General features: G+C 42.6%; 1 protein-coding gene across 3 annotated transcripts in view; it reads left to right on the top strand.

Annotated features, from left to right (window-relative positions):
• Positions 1 to 217: 217 nt before the first annotated feature.
• The window catches only part of MKLN1 (muskelin 1), a 99,592-nt gene continuing 81,158 nt past the window's right edge, over positions 218 to 18,651 (top strand). The window contains exons 1-2 of one of the 3 annotated variants that reach the window (XM_075081675.1): positions 218 to 354; positions 14,791 to 14,860. In XM_075081675.1, the coding sequence (XP_074937776.1) occupies positions 263 to 354; positions 14,791 to 14,860 (162 nt within the window). In that variant the 5' untranslated portion in view covers positions 218 to 262. The remainder of the gene's footprint in view (positions 355 to 14,790; positions 14,861 to 18,651) is intronic. The other 2 variants (XM_075081677.1, XM_075081676.1) reach the window with 2 other exon arrangements.

An 18,651-nucleotide genomic window follows, 5' to 3' on the forward strand; every position in this document is an offset into this window, starting at 1 on the left:
ATCCCCCTGAGACCCACAGCCTCTCCAAGGGGTGACCCTGAGCCCCACGGGACACCTCAGCCCCGTAGCGAGTCTGCCCCCAGCCGCAGGGGATGTAACCCTCTGGGATCCAGCGCCCCACCAGCGCCCCGTCCTCCCACACAACCCCCACCGCCTCCCGCCCGCCCAGCGCGCGCGCGCGCGCGCGCGCGGCCCCTTTAAGAGCGCGGCCCCGCCCCCCGCGGTCGCCGCCGGGGCCGCGGCTGCCGCTGCTGACAACAAGATGGCGGCGGCGGGGCCGGCGGGCCCCGAGAGCCGGGTGCTGGGCTACACCCTGCACCGCTGGAGCAGCTTCTCCTCCACCTACCTGCCCGAGTGAGTCCGGCACCGGCCCCGGGACCGGCCCCGGGCCGCCCCGCGCCTGGGCGGGCTGTCGGGCCTGCGCCGGGCCCCGGCCTGGCCTGCGCGGGGAGGCCGCGGCGGGCGGCGCTGCGGCGGCGCGGGGAGAGCGCGGGGTGCGGGCACGGGTATTGCTGGGGGGGGGGGCCTGGCAGCCCCGGCTGGTGGGGGGGGGCCTGGCCGGGAGGAGGGGGGCTGCGTGCGTGGGGAGGGGCTGCACAGCGGGGTTTGGGGGGCTGTGTGGGGGAGGGGTTGCGTGTGGGGGAGGGGCTGGTCAGCAGGATTTGGAGGGGCTGCGTATGGGGGAGGGGCTGCAGACCAGGATTTGGGGGGCTGGGGGGAGGAGCTGTACAGCAGGATTTGGGGAGAGGGCTGCGTGTGGGGGAGGGGCTGTACAGCAGGATTTGGGGCACTGGGGGGAGGTTAGGAGGGTGTTTGGCGGTTGATGAGCAGGTTTGGGGGGGTGGGCAGGGGCTGGCCAGCAGTTAGGAGTGGATGGGGGAGGACCGCCAGGTGTGAGGATGGGGGTGCACCTGAAGAGGAGGAGCTGCCCCCGTATTTGGGGGGGCCCTGCGTGTGGGAGAGGCTGGCGGCCGGGCGAAGTGGGGAGAAGGGTAAGTAAACCTTCCCCCGCCGAGGTTTGGCTCTGCCAGGTGCCTCGGGGCTCTGTGTTTTTTGGCAGCTGGGCTTCCTCTCCTGCCCCTGACCTCTGAAACGCTGGGCTGGGCTCCCCTTCATCTTGCGTGCGGTTTTGGGGGAAGGGGATCATATGCTGCCCGCGCGTTCTGCTTTTTAATTAAAAAAAAACCCAAACCCTTATCTTATAACTAAAAACAACCCTAACTTTTGCTTTGGCGAAAAGAGGCTGGAGCTGGGTTTTACATCAGTTGGCGCTGCTGTACTAATGTGAACCCATCCTGAAGGGGAGACTTGGCAGTGTGGCAGTCTCGCTACGGCCCCTTAAATTCCTTTAGGTGCTGAAAGTAAAATTTAGAGTGACTCTAGCTATGTGTATGCGCTATTTTCGATAGCTATAGGTGTGCTGTTTTCAATACACCTTTTTGATAAGTTAGCTTCGGTGCTGGCGGTCGGGAGGACCCTCAGGAGCGCAGCGCTCGGACACCTCCGTCCTTGCAGGCTGTAGAGTCTCATCTAAACATCGATCGTGCTGAATTTAATAACCTTTGAATGAAATAGCTTGAAGTCACCCACTATCAACAAGTGACAGGGTTGCCTTATTTGTTAATTATTAATGTCACAAATTATCTCTGCTTTCCAAAATTAAGTGAATCTTTAAAAAATTTTTTTTCTGACTGAACTCATAGTTGTTGTATCTTTCTGTGTATTTGCTTTGTTAGAGATTAAAAAGAACTGAATTATTTTCTAATTGATAAAAATCTTCGGTGATAATTGAGTAATCCCTTTACCTTTCTTGTTAAAAAGACTTGACTTTAAGGCATTTCTTTCAGATCTGTGATCATGCTTGTAATTATTTTTACCAGCATTTCTGGCTTTCAACATAGTATTAAAGTGTTGGTGCCTGGATGGAAGGGTGACCGCCCATTATTGATCTCACTGATGCGATATAAAAAGATAATACCGTCTTTCTCCTTGATATTCCTTCCCAAGGCTCCCGTGAGTCCTTTTTGCTACAGACTCGTGTCAGGAATTAATGTTCACATGGCATCCGCAGTGTTGCCCAAAGTCCTTAATGTTATTGCCTTCCGTGATACGATTCCCTTTCCTGCAGTCATAGGGCTGGTGTTCTAAGAATGCATGACCTTGCATTTGGCTGTTTCTTAAGATGGTGTTTAAATGTGCTTATCATCAGTAAAACCAATTTTAACTGCTTTTAAGCAGCGTTCAATAATCGCAGCAATGGGGTTATTCTCCAGCATGCTGACCTTGGTCTGAGAGATGCTGGTCCTAACACTTGCGGGCTGTCTCCTATGAAAGCTTTGGTTTTACCTTGCTGTCTGATAACTTTTGATTCCCGTGTTCTGGGAGAAGAGATGAAGTGTGATCTGAACTGGAAAGGGGAGGCTTTGACCTGCGATTTAAGGTTAGAACCTCAAAAGGAGAAAATTTATAAGGAAACATTTGGGAGGGTGGGTTCTTGGGGGTGGAATGAAGATGGAAAAACTTGAAAATTGGTGGGACAGGAACATAGCCTGCTGCGGGATGAACCTGCACATAGCCAGAATGATGCTTTTCTGGAAGGATATTGGGAATTCTGGTTATACTGTAAGTAAGTTTGCTGGCATAACTAGGAAGAAGCTACTTTAACCTTAACATAGAAGAGGGATGCTGCCGTCATGTATGTAGGAATAATCTGTCTAATAATGTTGCTTGTTGCTGGGAGCTGCATCATTGCAAGCAAAGTGCTTGTGGAAAAGGAATGGAGTAGATCACCCATGTTCTGTGTTAGCTAAGTATGATTTAAACACACTTCCTAAGTAGATGTGTAGTTTTAAATGTAAAACAAAGCTATGAAATATAAAGCTTTCATCACCGCTGTCCAGGGAAGAAATTAGTTGTCTAGTAACTTAAGTCACATCTGCTTATGTGATGCTGAACTGATACTGAAACTTTTTAGAGCACCAAGATCACCTGATAACTGTTCTTTTTAATTAAGAAAAAAAAAAAACCAAAAGTGCTTTTTAAAGACCTTTCTGGTTTCAAAAACCTTCTAGTTTAGGATTAGTTGTCTAGTGAAAAACACCAGTTTCCTTTCAATGACAGGTTTTCTTCTGGTGAATGCCAGGGTCTTTTCTGTTGTATTTCATGGTGGTACCAGGGGATTAGTTAGCGCTGGGTCTAGTTTCTGGCTGTTTTACCAGTGCTGCAGCTACCTGCACGTTTGCAAAGACCTTTCCAAACATAAAATGAAGACTGTCCTTCTCAAGTCTGCCAAATAATAGTTCTACTGTTTTTCAAACTGCTGGAGTTGGCCTCTATTGGCTTGTAGCTACCAGCAGGGAGACTAACTTGGATATTTATTTTAAAAACTCTGTGGGTAGAAGTGAAGGAGCTGGTCTAGTAGTAGTGTCTAGTTCGGCCTGTGTCGTAGGGGAGGTTGTGCCTTTGGGAAGAAAATTGATCCAAGAGGAAATTTGTTCTTGCAACATCTGGTATTTTCAGAGACACTCTGCCTGTGCAGAGGCAACAGTGCGTTGAGAGGCTTCAGCTTGTCCAACTTGGAAAACGTTAAATGCACATCGCATGAGAGCCTTCCATCGGATCCCTTGCTTGCCTCTCCGTGGTTCCTCCCCAAAGGAGGGGAGCCATGTGGGAGGCTGCTCCGTGGTGTCTCACAGGGGGCGGGCCTCGGGATTTCCCCACCACCAACAGTTGCTTCACATGAGCTACGCAAACGAGTACCTGTGTCTTTTGACATAGGCAGAGAGAGACCTGGACTCTTTTCCCCTCTCTCTGGCCTTCTGCAGAAAGCGATGAGCTCAGTCACTTCTTTTTTTTTTGGTCAAGGAGGGAATAAACAATTTATAGAAGGTAATGTAACTCTTGTTCAAACTTTTTTTTTTTGTAAGGAAGAGAATGAAAAACTATTGCTCTGCATTCTGAGGGAAGCACTTCACAGTCTGATTTTTTTAATAGCCTGTTTTTGTACCTGCTCCAGTTTGAACTGCCCGGAAAGGTGAAGTATTGCGCTCTGTGCGATGGCAGTCATGTACCCTTTTCTGTTGCTAAATGCTAAATTACTGTATCCTAGGATTGTGGCTTCTAGTGGCTGCATCAGACTTGTGACTGATGCTATCTTGTAGCTGGCTAATGCACTCAGGTCCTTCTGTCACTGTTTTATACGGCTGAAATCCCACTTCAGAGACCAACAAGAGCTTTTTACTGTGTTATGCTAGTCATGTACCTTTGTGAGGAAGTTTCTCCCCATTTCTATTGCTCAGATCTTCAGAATCATTCAGGTTTTTCTGTCCGGTGTCTCTGTAGGGGAAGATTTCCTAGATTTCCTGTACTTCCCAGATGTGACTTTAGGATTTTTATTGGTATTTTGTTGAATTATTTCTTGTGCTAAGGTTGTTACTAAGAATCTACAATAAGATTGGTTTCTTAGCTGATAATTAAATGCCATTTGCTACCTAATCGGTAGTCACTTTTTCATTGCAACCTGTTTTTATCTATTTTACTGTGGACTCCAGTTCTTCTGATAATTCCAGTCTTTTCCTGTCTGACGCATTACACGGTACTGCATCAAATGCCGAAGGCTGGATAGCTCTGTTGTCTCTTTCCTAGAAAGCATACTGGAACAGAAAAAGATGCGGATGATTTGTTACAATATACTTGAAATAATGGTGTGTATTTTTGCAGGTTTTCTATATTTCCATCAAACCAGGGGAAGTAAACTCAGTGAAAAATACTTTGATAGTAAAGTATGAGTGATTCAGAGGTTTCCAAAGTGAGAATGCAAATTTTTTTCTTTTTAGTTATGAAGATGTGACAGTAAGTTCCTGCCTAGTCTAACCAAACATCTACTGCTGTATTCTGTTTACTCTGAAACAGAAATGTACTCTCCTGTGTTTTCAGATCTAGGGTATTGCAAAGCATTAGCAAGAAGGCACTGAGAACATGTGTAACAAACCTTCTGAGGTAAAGTCCATAAGGATTTAAAAAAAAAATATCCAGAAAATAACCTGAATTCTAGCAACCCTGTCTTCTGAGATTTCTGTAACAGGAAAAAACATGTGCTTGTGGTTAGTGAAACGTGATTCTCAGTTTCTCCTCCGACCACGTGAAACCGATGATTCAGATCTGTACCTTGCAGGTTCATACATCTCGTTGTAGATGCATCCAGGTCTTGAAGAATCTCACGTTCAAGTTGAGATCAGTCATGACTAACGAAAAGGTTTGTTTCTTCTGTTTTCTGATACTGTGTTCTGTTTTCTTGACGAGGTGAAGATACCTTCTGCAGACATCTCAGCAGTTTAAAGCTATCTAAACCAGACCAAAACAGTGGACTAGCAAGTGTGCTTTAGAGCTTTTCTGGTGGGGTGACCTGTGCTCATTGTCTGTATGCCGGAACCCTTAATGGTGCTGCTTATGTCTCATGGTTTCTTAAATACCTTCAGTTATATAGCAGTGATGATTTCCATTCTAGTTGTAGGACCGCAACTTCGGGGTGTTTTTGCACATATAACATGAATGTTTTTTTTTAACTTAAATTGTCAGCGTTTATAGCTCTACTTAAATATTTTAATGTAGCCAATTCACTTTCCTTGTTCTAATTGCTTTGCTTCTAGATATGGGAAGATGAGCAGCCATACCTATCTGTAATTACGTGCTTGTGATGTCTCTGCAATATTGATTGATACTTTTACCATTTACTAAAACGAGCTGGAAATGCCAACACTGACTAATGAAGTGAGCTGCCCGGCTCTGTTCCCCTCTGGTGAACTCTGTGTATAGAAATGTTTTCGGTTCTGCTTCTCGTCCTTTTCAGTGTCAGTGGAAAGTATTTTTTTTTCCCACTTGTTTGTATGGATTTTCTGGATGTTTCTAGACAACTTCCTTGTCCTGACAGGCATTTTCCCCCCTTGCTTACGTCACTTCTGTAGCCTAGGATTTTTCTCTGAAAGCTGAAATTGAGTACTTCAACACCAAAATATTTTTGTAGAAAATAGTTACCTGCAGATTCAATACATCAGTTTTAAATGCTTCTCTAGTGGTGAGAAAGAAAAAGGTTTGAGGCCGTGAAAAAAAAAAAGAAATTCTGAAGTTGCTCATTCCTTACATTGGCATCAGAAGTCTGATAGTTCTTGCTTCCCAGGTAAAAGCACAAATGCTGTAGTATGAGAAGAAAATTTTTTAAGCTCCAGTTAAAATATAGCCATTATTTAGGAGATCAGACAGAGTTTTATTCACTGGCAGAAGGATGAAGACGAAATGCTAATTGCTGTAGTTCCCTGGTGTGACTAACCTGGCAGAACCTGTACCACTCCGATGTTCAACCTTTTCTGGGGTGGCATTTTTGGGGAACATTAAGAATGTAAAATTTTCATAGGAGGTGTTAACATCATCAGGTAATGGGTCATTTGTTCTGTATGTGGCTTTATATGCTGCAAGCTTAAAGGTTTTCTAGCTCCTGATTACTAATTACTTAAACACTTAAATGCTATTTCAAACAGAGCACGTTTTCCTTGGGATAACTGTTGTTACTGCTGAGACAGCGTGTTGTCTGTTTGGGTTTTTTTTTAAACATGGCAAAGAATATAGTTACTTATTCTGCACTTTGGTCGTCGTCTTAGCAGATCGCTTTTAGAATGCATGGTTAGGTTTATCATCACCATTGACTTTATGATGCGATCAAGATATTTCTGCTGTGGTGAAGTGGGGTGTGCAGCGTTGATTCAGTCGGCTATCTGGAGGTCAGCATGTTCCAAGCTTCCAAAACAAGCCAGTGCTTGACTTACTTTAATTGCATATTAATATAAACCTCTAAACCCAAATGTAGTTTTGCGTTTTTGATTGTGGCCTGTTGAATTTTGTAGCAACAGTGGCCTGTAAGTTCAGCTGGGTCTGAGTTCAATAATATAGTAGTTACTGGAAGGGGAGGAAGGAGCTCTGGAGATGTTGAGTGGTTTGTTACCTTAGGTAGTTGCTATTTTAGTCTTTACTTGAAACTCACTGTGCATAATCTTTGAGAAATTATTTCCTGGATCAATTTAAATCAAGGAACACAACCATATATTTAAGTGGAGGATAGCAGCCTGCGAACCTGAATTTAAAATGCAAAAGCAAACTGGTTAATGGTACTCGTTCCTCCTCTGCTGGCGTGTTCTGCAATTCCTGGAAAATGACATGGACTTGATAATGGAGAAAAATTGCACACTGGTCATTTTGAGTTTGGTGGTGTTTTCCGCAGTCCTCCCTGCCTTTTCTCCCAAGAAGCTCAGCTGGGTTCATAATGTCGTCACCCTCAAGCTCTGGGAAGATGCCTGAAGAACGCTGAAACTCTTAGTTTATTACCTGTATTTTTCTTGAATGCTTTTCTGTAGGTACATACTTTAAGCATCATTTGGCTCTTAAGATAACTATTCAAATACTCATTTCCTAGCCTATTCTACATTTAAAAGGTGCTCTTAACACAGAGTGTTGAAATGGAAGAAGAAAATTTGGGTGAGGTAAATCGACCTCTGAGTAAGGAACTGCTGAATGAGTTCCCACCCTGCTCTTTCACAGCGACGTGCTGTTGCGAACTTACACATTTTGTCTCCTAAAAAACCTGCTTTCTGGTACAGTGTTTGGAAGCTGCCAAATACGAAAGTAATGTTGGCTTGGGAACTGGTGTATCCTTTAGCATGAATGATTTATATTGCCCCAAAATAAGGAATTACCAGGGGTTTCTGACTTTCAAACTTCCAAATGTTTCTGACTAGTAACACAATTCCCCAAATAACCAGAACTTAATGACAGGCTGATATTTCCTTATTTTCCCAGGTCAGTATTTTGTCTTCTGGATTCCCTGAGTAGAGTTACATTGTTAGCGAGGGAACCTTACTTTTAAAGGAACGCCAGTACAGTGAGAGTTGACCCACCATGAGACAGGAGGCATTTTCTGTAGATTTTTGGTGAAGAAACTCCATACCTGATGCTGGTTTGGGTGTGGGGGGGGCTTCTGCCTCTTTTTTTGAACATAGTCTGCTTTAAATTCTTTTGCAGGCATAATTTTTTTGGGTGAACTTTTTACTAAGTGTGAAGTTACAGTGCTGATGAATATTAAGGATGTGTTTATGGCTTACATTAGGTATTTATATCTTTACATGTAATCACGTAGTCTGTTTTTTATGGATTCCTCTGAGTGGAAATATTACTGACATTGTGGCATGTAAGAGCATTGTTGCAGTGCTGTGAAATCATGGAAGACCTAAATCTACTTCCTGACCTTCATAAAATTTTTCCATATGTGTGTTAGTCAAACAAAAATACTCTGCCGGGTTTGTGATGCTTCCAAAATAGAGCATAGGGAGTTTACACAGAGGTGCGCCAGACATTGCTTTCCTCTAATCTTCTTGTCTGTCTCCTTCCAAGAAAATGCTTTTGGAAATGAGAGGAAATGAGAACAATGCAGTACTGAAGTGCGCTGCTCCATCAGTACCCTGGCAGATTTGGGAAGCCTAAGTTCAGTGGCTCTTCTGGTGATTGCTGGCAGCAGAAATCCCTATGCTCACACACTGCCTAAACTATTTTCCCAACAAGGCGTGAGATTTTTTTTAAGTGAAACTGAACTTTTTTATGAAGTGGCCGTGGCTGGTGATGGCTTAAACTCTGGCAAATTTTACTTCAGTATTGTATTTATTGTCTACAAATACAGTGAGCTGAAGAATCCAATATCTTCCTCTTTTTCCTTGAATATTGAAGGGTAGAATTCATGCTATTCTTGGCCTTTAATCAAGCCAGGGATTTGTTTCTACTTGGGGAGCCTCCTGGAACTTCACCTAGGCTACACTGCATGCATGTCGTGCTGCTTGTGTTAGTGCTTTGTGGATCACTTAAAAGGCTGGATTTCAAATATCCTTAGACATGTAGAGATAATCTTATATCCACTAACATCAGTTCGCCAAGATGATTAGGTGAAGCGGTCTTTATAATTGCTGATTTCGTCAGCGTTTAAAGTTATTTTCTTTTCAAAAAGTAGATAGTCTTTAAGTATACGGAAAAGATTTGTTGTTTCAGTGATCTAACAGTTCTTAAATTTGGAACCAAAGCTAGTGCGAGGAGAGAACAAACCTCGATAATTTTTAAGCTTAAAGGTTCAGCATCACCTACCAGTTAAATGGCGTTTAAACTATAATCCCTAAACATCGGGATGGTTAGGCTGGTAGTCATCTGCGATGCATGAAGTTACTGTGTTTACCAACATAGGCGAATAAGCCTTATTTTATTTTTTTCTCCAATTTCTTTTTCTGCTGTGCTAATACTGATACTACCAACCTGGAGCTGGGAGCTCTTGCCGCTAAGGATTTGAATTGCTCGGTGCTGTGATACAGTCAAAAGTTTAATCCGCGATTTAGGGTTGTTGAGTGTCACCGAAATAGAAGTTGTTTACCAGGCCCTGATAACTTGCTGGGAATTCACTCTGCTGCTGCAGTTTTAGTCACTATTGGTAACATTTAATTCCTGGTGTGTCAGGAGGAAGCACTGATGAATCAAAAATACCTTGTTTAAAGAAGTCTTAACTAGATGGGGGGAGTGGAAACGAGGACTTTCTAATTTGGGTTACTGGAAACGTCTGCAACAGTGGCATTTCGTCTTTAAGGAGCAGTTCGTTTTTTAGTAAAGGCTTTGGTGTGTCACTGGCTGTCAGTGATGAGAGGCAGCTTAAAATAATAAAGGTAAACTGTCCATTGACAGAAATAATTGAGAAACTGGGTTTAATGGAACTATTTTTAAGCCAGAGCTAAGTGATACCTGTTTTGTTGTCTGGTATAGTCAGCTGTGATTAGATGTTTCTGTAAGGTGATCTCTAAATTCATCAGTTTATTTTTGTATGCCGACCTTGCTTAGCTATTTTACTTTTGCTAAAAGTAAATTTATAATATACTGGATATTTGTGTGAAATTCTGCTGCTGAGGAGGTGGACCAAATTTGAGCAATAAGTTGGCAAATTTGTGACAGTATGGTACTTAAAATTGAGTTCTTGTGTACCTGTTTAACTCCAGCTTTGTTTTGCTGCGTGAGAGGTCCTCCTGTGCTTCTTAGCATGTGGGCTAAGACATCCTGTGTTTTAAAAAATGCAAAACAAAACCAACACCCAAACTCAAAAACCTTGTTTCCTGAATGCATCTTCATACTGCCTAATAATTGTACGTGTTTTACTGTGTTTCATCTAAGACATTTTCAAGCCTTCATGTTCTTATACCATTTTAAGCAGAGACCTTTTCCAATAGAGGCAAACTCTACAACAAAATCTAAAAAGCTTTTTTTGAACTGCTTTAGGGGAGAACCATAGCTACAAAAAGCTTTTTAACCATCACAGCTGGGTGGTTTGAGATCAGTATTAGTTGCAGTGAGTTTCTGGGAGTTGCGAGAGAAAAATGTCTCTAGTTCTTTCCAGATCAGTGGAACAGGGTTTTTTGGTGGCATTGGGTTTTTTTTTTTGCCCCTGTATTTTTCTTGGTTAAGACTGTGTGTGCATTCCAGTGCCTAGGCTGGGCAGGAGTATCTCCCCTGATGCTTTGTATGGGCTGGTGAGGTGGTTCCACGTGTTTGAAGTAGTTGGTCCACCACATCTGACAGTCCTCTGTAAAGTGGATTTAGTGGAAATTTTAGTCCGTGTATTTTACCTGCTGTATGCTTGCTAGTCTGTGTTGGGCTGGTGTAGGAAAAAAAAAAAATCATGTGGACAACCCCAAAAAAAGTATTTATTCCATTTTCAGTCAGGCTATGTTTTTGTAGCACTCCAAATGCTTTTTGCAGCGTAATGGTGTGGTACCTCAGTGGTTTTCTAGAAGAGCTGTGTCTGAGTTCCAAGTCCTCTTGGAGACGCGTGTGCCCTTTTCTGCACAGCTGCTCTCTGAAGAGCAATTTGAATGTGCCAAGCAAAGCTAATGTTTTGGATTTGTTTATTCTTGAGGACTTTAGGAATAAGTCATGGATTTCTTTAACAGCAGCTTCATGAAGATACTTAGGTTAGATGCAAATTAGAGCAGCCTTAAACCTAATTCTCAGTATATCCGCAAAGTCATCTCATTTTTCCCTTCCTCCCCTCCCTCCCCCGCCCAAGCAAAGAAAAACTCTCCCTTAGTGATTGTAACGCCTGAAGCCACAGAGCTTTTTGCACAGGGAAGTCCTCCAGTAATACCAGGCGTGGGGACATCGCTGCCATGCCAGTGGTTGGTACAACGGATATGACGGTTTCTGGGTTGGTAAAAGGAAAAACTATCTACTTCCAGCAGTTGCAAGACCAGCGTCTGCATCGGTAATAAGAAACTTCCACTGTGTTCTGCCAAGAGGGCTTTCTACATAAACCAGCCAGAACGATCCACTTCTCTGATTTGGCAATGGGAGCGTGTACGATAAAGGCTTACATGCTAATAGCCGTGAAGGAAGCGAGGTTATGAATTTAAGGCACACCAGAACTGCCTCTGGACACGTTATTGTTTGTCGTGCAAATAAAGTAGCTCCTTGTGCTTAGCTTTCTGTGTGGGGTGGGATGCCTGCAAAGTAGCAGAGGTACCATGGCATATTAATTTTTTTTTTTGTAGTTACTTGCCTGTGGGTGAGTGGTATTGAGAGCTCGCTCTTCTTCTATGAACCCCTAGTCCGGATCCAGCTGCTCATCTTTTTTTTTCCTTTTGTGCTGGCACTGGTCATAAGCTGAATTGGAGAACTGATCTGACTAAAGAAGTTAGTTATGCTAATTTTTATTATAGCTGCTGGTCTAGGGAGGGGGAGGATCGGGGTGAGCGGGTAGAATGGGCCCTCTTGGCAGTGTTGTAGATTTATGCTAGACTAGATCTTGTATCTACAGTTTATGATCGTGAATTACCTCAAACCACATTTAATGGGTTGCTTTTTTTCTCAGGAAAAGCTTGCGTAAAACTATTTGGTGCTTGCGGTAGCTCGAGGGCTTAGAAATACCGTTTTTTTTTTTTTTTAATGCCTTGTGGAAATTACATGGAAAGTCATCAGGTGAACGGAATTTTAACTTCTAAAGGTTCTCAGATTTTAACCCAGGTGTTATATCTGAAAAGCCTGCCTCTGGGTACTGTGTTTTGTGATGTCCAGAAAAAGGGCTTTGCATGGAAAAAGGCATCTGTCAGTAGGATATGCATTTCTTTATTTCTTACTGTCTCATGACTGCTGGAATGCTTGAATTCCTCCAAACCCATAAATTTTCCCAAACCATTATGGTAAATTGACTTTGTACATATGGCCTTCTGTCTTCAATGTTTGTTTAGTCTCAATAAATTAATAACCCACGTATTTTTAAACATATTTATAACTCCATTGACACTGAAATCTTTACTTTTTACATGTTTCTAGCTTAATTCTGTGTGAGCCACCTGTCCCTTTTCTTTGTCTCTGCAGAAGGATGTTTATCTTGTTTAGCTGTACTGATTGAGGTCTTCTTTGGTTGTGGCAAACTGATCTTTGACCCGGAGAAGCAAACATCTACGTCTAAAAATACGATCTTTGGGATCTGTCCCAATTATAAAATGCCTCTTTCCAGCAAGGCATTATCTGACCGCGTAACAGTGCCAACTCCTGCAAATGTTGCTCAACGTATGAAGAGCTTATTGTCTAATGTTTAAACAAATGTAATAGCACCATAAATAAAATTTATTCTGTAGAGTAAATTGTTCCATAAAGGAGAAAAGCTATACAGGGTTTTCTGGTTTTATCTGCCTTTGTGTCCCTTAAGTATTTGGTGTAAGATATATATCTCCTTCAAGTTTAGCAGTTTTTTCTCTCTCCACATATTAAAAGGTATTAAGAAATTAATAAATTACCTTTTGCCTTACCTGTGGCAGGGTATCGGAGACTGCAGGTATGATTTGAGGGTGCCAGAGCAGTGGCACAGGCTGCCCAGAGAGGCTGTGGGGTCCCTTCCCTGGAGACATTCACCCCCCGCCTGGACGCGGCCCTGTGCCCCTGCTCTGGGGGTGCCTGCTCCAGCAGGGGGTGGGACGGGGTGAGCTCCAGAGGTCCCTGCCAGCCCCCACCAGTCTGGGATTCCTCTCAAAACAAATGTGTTTAGGTTTCCAGTGGTGACGTAGCTTTCAGACTGGCAACTTGTATTAGAAACCCATGTCTCATCACTTCCCAAATTCTCCCCTTTGGTCTGGTTGGCTCATTTTGTCCCTGCTGTAAATGAGGAAGACGAGAGCGAGGTTCTCTCTTGGAGTTGAGCCTCTTCGCGCGGCAGACTAGCTGTACTTAGTTGGGTGGTGAATTATGCAGACCAATGGCTTGACCTTCCCTGTGTCGATGGGGTTAGAGCAAGGGGGTAGTGCCTGTCCGTATGCTGTTCAAGCCTGTTTTCCAGGGATGTGTGAATAAACCAGCTGCAGGCCTGGGCTGGTGCCGGCTTTGCTGTGTTAATAAAAGCCACACTATGACAGAGACTAAAGGGAGAGGGAATCTGAGTTTTGTTCTCATACCATTTAAAAACCATGGCATGTCTCTTGTAAAGCGCGCAGATGGACAGCTGCTAGTCCGGCTCTCTAAAATGTACGTATTTAAGGGGCGGCCCTGGTCTAGCTCCTTGCTGTCTCCCTTGTTGGGGCGCGGGACTGCTTGGATACCGTTGCTACTGTGGTGATTTTGGTCTGCTCAATGTGGAAAGAGCGAGCTAATTTTTCTGGCTGTTAATGCTCAACCTCTGACTTAACCTTTTTCCTTTCTGAGCTTTTATATGAGCGCTTTTTCCTTCAGTCCTTTGTAGTAATCCAGATGCTAGTGTTCTTTTCCTCCTACACAGCAGATGGAGAAGGCATAAGCATTTTGATGACTGCTTCCTTCTTTTTACATAAGTTTTATGAGCCAGTGAGTTCATTAGTTGGATGTGGTAGAGCTCGTAAGCCCTGTCCAGCAGGTGGTGCATCGTTACCTCACCAATAATTGTATAGATTTTAGTACATATTTTAGGGATTTTTTTGTTTTGTAGTTTTTTAGTTTTTAATTTAATCTGGGAGGTGAGCATTACCACATGGCTATATGAGAGGGGAAAGCAGATCCTTCATATGATTATCATGATGGATCTGCTCCATTTTAGCAAAAAAACCCACCAAACCAAAACTACTCTGAATTTATGTTAATTACCTAACTGCTCTGCTATTCCAAACTGTGAGAAAGCAACGCAGAGGTAATTTTGCTGGTTGAAAAGTTGAACTTCTGCTTTCTTGTGTGTTGTTCTAGGCTTGCAGCTCATATGCAAAATGCTTGTTAATTTGGCATGAGTTAGATGGTAATCTTTCACTCTGAGAAAGCTTAAGTAGGTTTGCAGCTTCCTCTCTCCATTCCAGTATTGCCTGTCTAGTAAAGGACAGTTTGTGGCTTGCTAACTGTTTTACTGCTCATCATTTTTACTTTATTGAAAAGTTCTTACCCATTGAGGTGAAAGAGGCTGTTTTTTTTTCCACTTCATTGTGGACTTGGGCCTACGTAAACTTCTGTTTTACGTTTATTTCACAATTTGGATTTTTTTTTTTCTTTTGCAACTTGGAGCTCCAACCACAAGGCTTGGAGGTGTTTTTTTTTGGTGGCTCCTGTAAAATAGTGATGTAGAAAATTCTTAATAGGAGGGTGAGAACCTTAGTCTCTGCCTAGTGATTCAGGTAGTTGCATGAGAATGTTATTGATGTGCATGTATGACAGATCTTACGGGGGATGTAAAATATGTGGCTGTTTTTAAATTACTTCTGGCTTCTCTTTTTTTAGGAATATCTTGGTGGACAAGCCCAATGATCAGTCCTCAAGATGGTCTTCAGAAAGCAATTATCCTCCCCAGGTAAGCATCTGAATCTCTGCAGCTGTATAGCTGTGTTCTACAACTTAGTATATACTGGAGTTTTTATTTTAAATGTAGGCTGCTGCTATATATATTGACAGCTTTTATAGGCTGCTTTTTCTCAGTAAAATGCAGGCTGTTGTGGGGGTATGTTAAGTATTTACGTTTCCAGCAATTTATTTGTGATCTTTCAAGGAAAGACTTTTTTCAGAGGAAGTTTCGCGTTTCATTGTGTTGACAATTGTGGTCGTACTGGAAATAATCTAACCTTATGGTTAGATTAAGCTGCTAATGAGGCGTGCATGTCCCCCTCGGTCAGCACTACTGGAAACTGTTGTCAATTGCTGGTCTTGAATCCTAGATGTAAGAAGCTTGTATTTGTTTTTCCTAATAATGCATTTAGAAGTGTAGACTGTTTAGAGAGACATGAATGTCACCTCTTCTGCTGGTTAATCACCTTATTTTAATAAGATTTGTATTGATTTTAGCATCTAATTTGCTTTTTTTGCTATTAATTAGATTGCTAGATTATCCAGAAAAAATATGCTTATCGTTTTACTTTCTTTTTCCTCCTCCACTAAGTATGTTATCCTTCTCTTTATGCTAGAACTCTACATTGTTGCTCTGTTATGGTTTGATCACCTTCTATCTCTCTTATGCTGGTTGTTTTAAATTCTTTTGTTTGAAACACTGATGTACAGCAGACGGTGTTGTGCAGTATCTCTCCCGTGCAAAGTTCTTCTGCTTATCTACTTACTTAATCCAAGTATTCCTCGTGAGTCAAGTCTCAGAATTTTTCTCTAGGTAAATCTTGCTACTTTGCTTTGAAAGGTGTGTTAAAAATCTATAGCCTAGACTAGCGGCTCCCAATAGCAGCAGGTCATCCCGTCCAGCTGAAAGGCTTTCATCTTGATTTTCATGACAGTGTGTTGTATACTGGTTTGTCTGTAAAAGTGCTGGCGTGTCGGGGTTTTTTTTTTTAGGAGATGGAAGAGTATTTTGTTTATACCACTGTGTTTCATAAACCTGCTAGTGAAGACTAATAATTTTGATCCCTTTGACCCTTGATGCCTCTGTGTATCTACTGCTCTTTTAACTTGATTTTTAAAAAATATATATATTTTGATAAACAGCATAGGAATTTAATACATAGCCTGAAGCAGTTTTAGTTTATCTAGGAACTATTGATTGCAGGGTAATAGGTATTGAGCATGTACTGTATCCCAGTCTGTGCCATCTGTTACTTCCTTTCCTGCAGGAAGCACGTGTTTTTTGTTGACAAGGCAAGGTTGGCTTGTGGTGTAGCTTTGGACTGGATTTTTCACAAGAGGTGCTCGTAGTTATTGTTAGAAGTTGCTCTTTCATTTTCTGAACCATTCTGAATAGTCTGTCCTTTTAAAACCTGATTCTGGAATGGGGATAGATCTCTTTTAAGTGGATGCTTTAGAATATTCCCAACCTATGCTTAAAGCTGACAGGCAGTGATACAAGTTATGTTCAAGTGTGTAGATTAAGGAGGGAATAATTAGAGTGACTTCTGTGTGAACTGCATAAACTTGTTGAAGAGATGTCTTCCAACAGTTTTATGTGTATTGATCGTGGCCTGGATGAAGATGCTGTTGCAGAACTACTGAATTTAGCCCTGGAGAACTGGGGACTGCCCCACATAAGCAAGTTCTTTAAACCAAACTTTTGATAGGAGAGAGATGAATTAACATTATCATATGCATAGAGCGTGCTCGTGCTCTCATGGCATGTTTGCACTCTCTCAGCTCGCTTGTATGCTCTCTTGTGCATCGCTCATATTGCTCAAAGCCCCGTCCAACCTGGCCTTGAGCACTTCCAGGGATGGGGCACCCACAACTGCTCTGGGCAACCTGCTCCAGTGCCTCACCACCCTCACAGGGAAGAACTGCTTCCTTACTTCTAATCCAAATCCACCCTCTTTCAGTTTAAAGCCATCACCCCTTGTCCTATCGCTACGTGCCCTTGTAAAGAGTCCGTCTCCAGCTTTCTTGTCGGCCCCTTCAGGCACTGGAAGGCTGCTGTAAGGTCTCCCTGCAGCCTTCTCTCCTCCAGGCTGAACAACCCCAACTCTCTCAGCCTGTCCGAATAGGAGAGGTGCTCCAGCCCTCGGGTCATCTTCGTGCCCTCCTCTGGACTCAGTCCAACAGGTCCATGTCCTCCTTATTTTGGGAGCCCCAGAGCTTGACACAGCGCTGCAAGGGGGTCTCGCCAGAGCAGAGTAGAGGGGCAGAATCCCCTCTGATTTGGAGGTCCTTTGATCTGACTTGCAAGAAGTTAATCTTCCTGGTGGCAACTGAGATTGGCAATTTGAGTTTTATTAACTCATATTATATTAAATATAATATCAGATATTAAATTTGAGTTTTATTAATCTAAGTACTTGAGTTTTGTTCTGTGTTACTTAAAGACAAAACCAATAGAAAACCTGGCTGCCTAAGTGGAAAAAGCCATGCTGCTGGATTCCTCTTACTTGATTCTCTGTATCCAATAGTGAGAATGTACAGTGCTGCGGAGCGGTTCGTGTATTCAGCAAGCCCAATCCTGAGCGCTGAGTGAGAGACAATTTATTTGCAGTGCTTCTAATACATACTTTAGCTGATTCTCATGCTTCTAACCTGAATGTTTAATTATTCATGTAAAGCATTTTTTACAGTGTAACTTCCCTGTTGAAAAAGGGAACAGGGAATTAAAATTTGCAGCAGAGGCTTCTGTGTAAAGAATGCAGTTGTTATTTCTATGTATATGGAGATAAACTGTTCCAAATTGTGTTGTCTCATACTTGACAAAAGAAATTCAGATTTGGTTGCATTTTGCTCAAAATAGCTAGTTCTTGCACCCTGCCTATTGAAAGACTGCCACATTTTAATGCAGGTAAAATTTTCACACAGGTTTTCTGCTTCCTTGTTCCTGCAGATGGGTGAAGTTCTTAAGGCAGATTCTGAGCTTGGAGAACTTTGAGTGAAAATAGTGGTTGGCTGAATTTTAAGCGTGGTGGGCAGAGAAGCTGGGGGGAAATCAGTTGCTTTATGTTAGAAGTAGAGGCTGGATAGTTCATATTCCAAAGAATGACGATGTATATATACACACATGATTTTTAATCCCCAAAATAAATATTATGTATACTATGGAAAACGAACTTGCAAAGCCTTTTACGGCTTGTGTGCTGGCATTACTTCATTTTAAAATTGGTCACTTTTGCAGTGACGCACTTGTTAAACTGTGTAGGCGGGCATAATAGTCTGGGACAGGAAGCAAACTAAAACTTGGTGAAATAAAGCTTTCCTTGTTTCAAACTTTGCCAGCTGGAACTAGGGCTAAGATGCAACACAAGGACTAATGTCAGTCATGCTCACTGGAACGTGCCATGAGGTATTTTAATAAGCTCTGCAGCCGTAATCGCCGCTGTTTGTCTCATCGGACTGTCTCACCTATTTAATGTAAGGGTTTAGTAATTCCCTGCTGAGGTGGTGGTGCTGTGCTGGCTTAGAGGTGAAAATAGAGTGAGTCCCAAACATTGAATTATTTCCTTCCCTTGTTGATGGAAACAAACAAACAAAAAAAACTCTCCAGGCAACTTTTCCTTAAGAGTGTTCCTCTTGCTAGGATAAGCATGAAGCAGAACAACACATGAAAAAAAAAAAAACCTGAGAATGTGTTCGGTAGCTCAGCGAAGGTCTGTGCTTTGCAGTAACTGTGCTGAAGTCCGTATTAAACCTTTCTGAAAAGGGAAAGAAAATGAAAGTGGAATTCTACGCACTTGAAAT

Source organism: Phalacrocorax aristotelis, chromosome 1 (genome assembly GCF_949628215.1).
Source record: "Phalacrocorax aristotelis chromosome 1, bGulAri2.1, whole genome shotgun sequence".
NCBI classification, from domain to species: domain Eukaryota; kingdom Metazoa; phylum Chordata; class Aves; order Suliformes; family Phalacrocoracidae; genus Phalacrocorax; species Phalacrocorax aristotelis.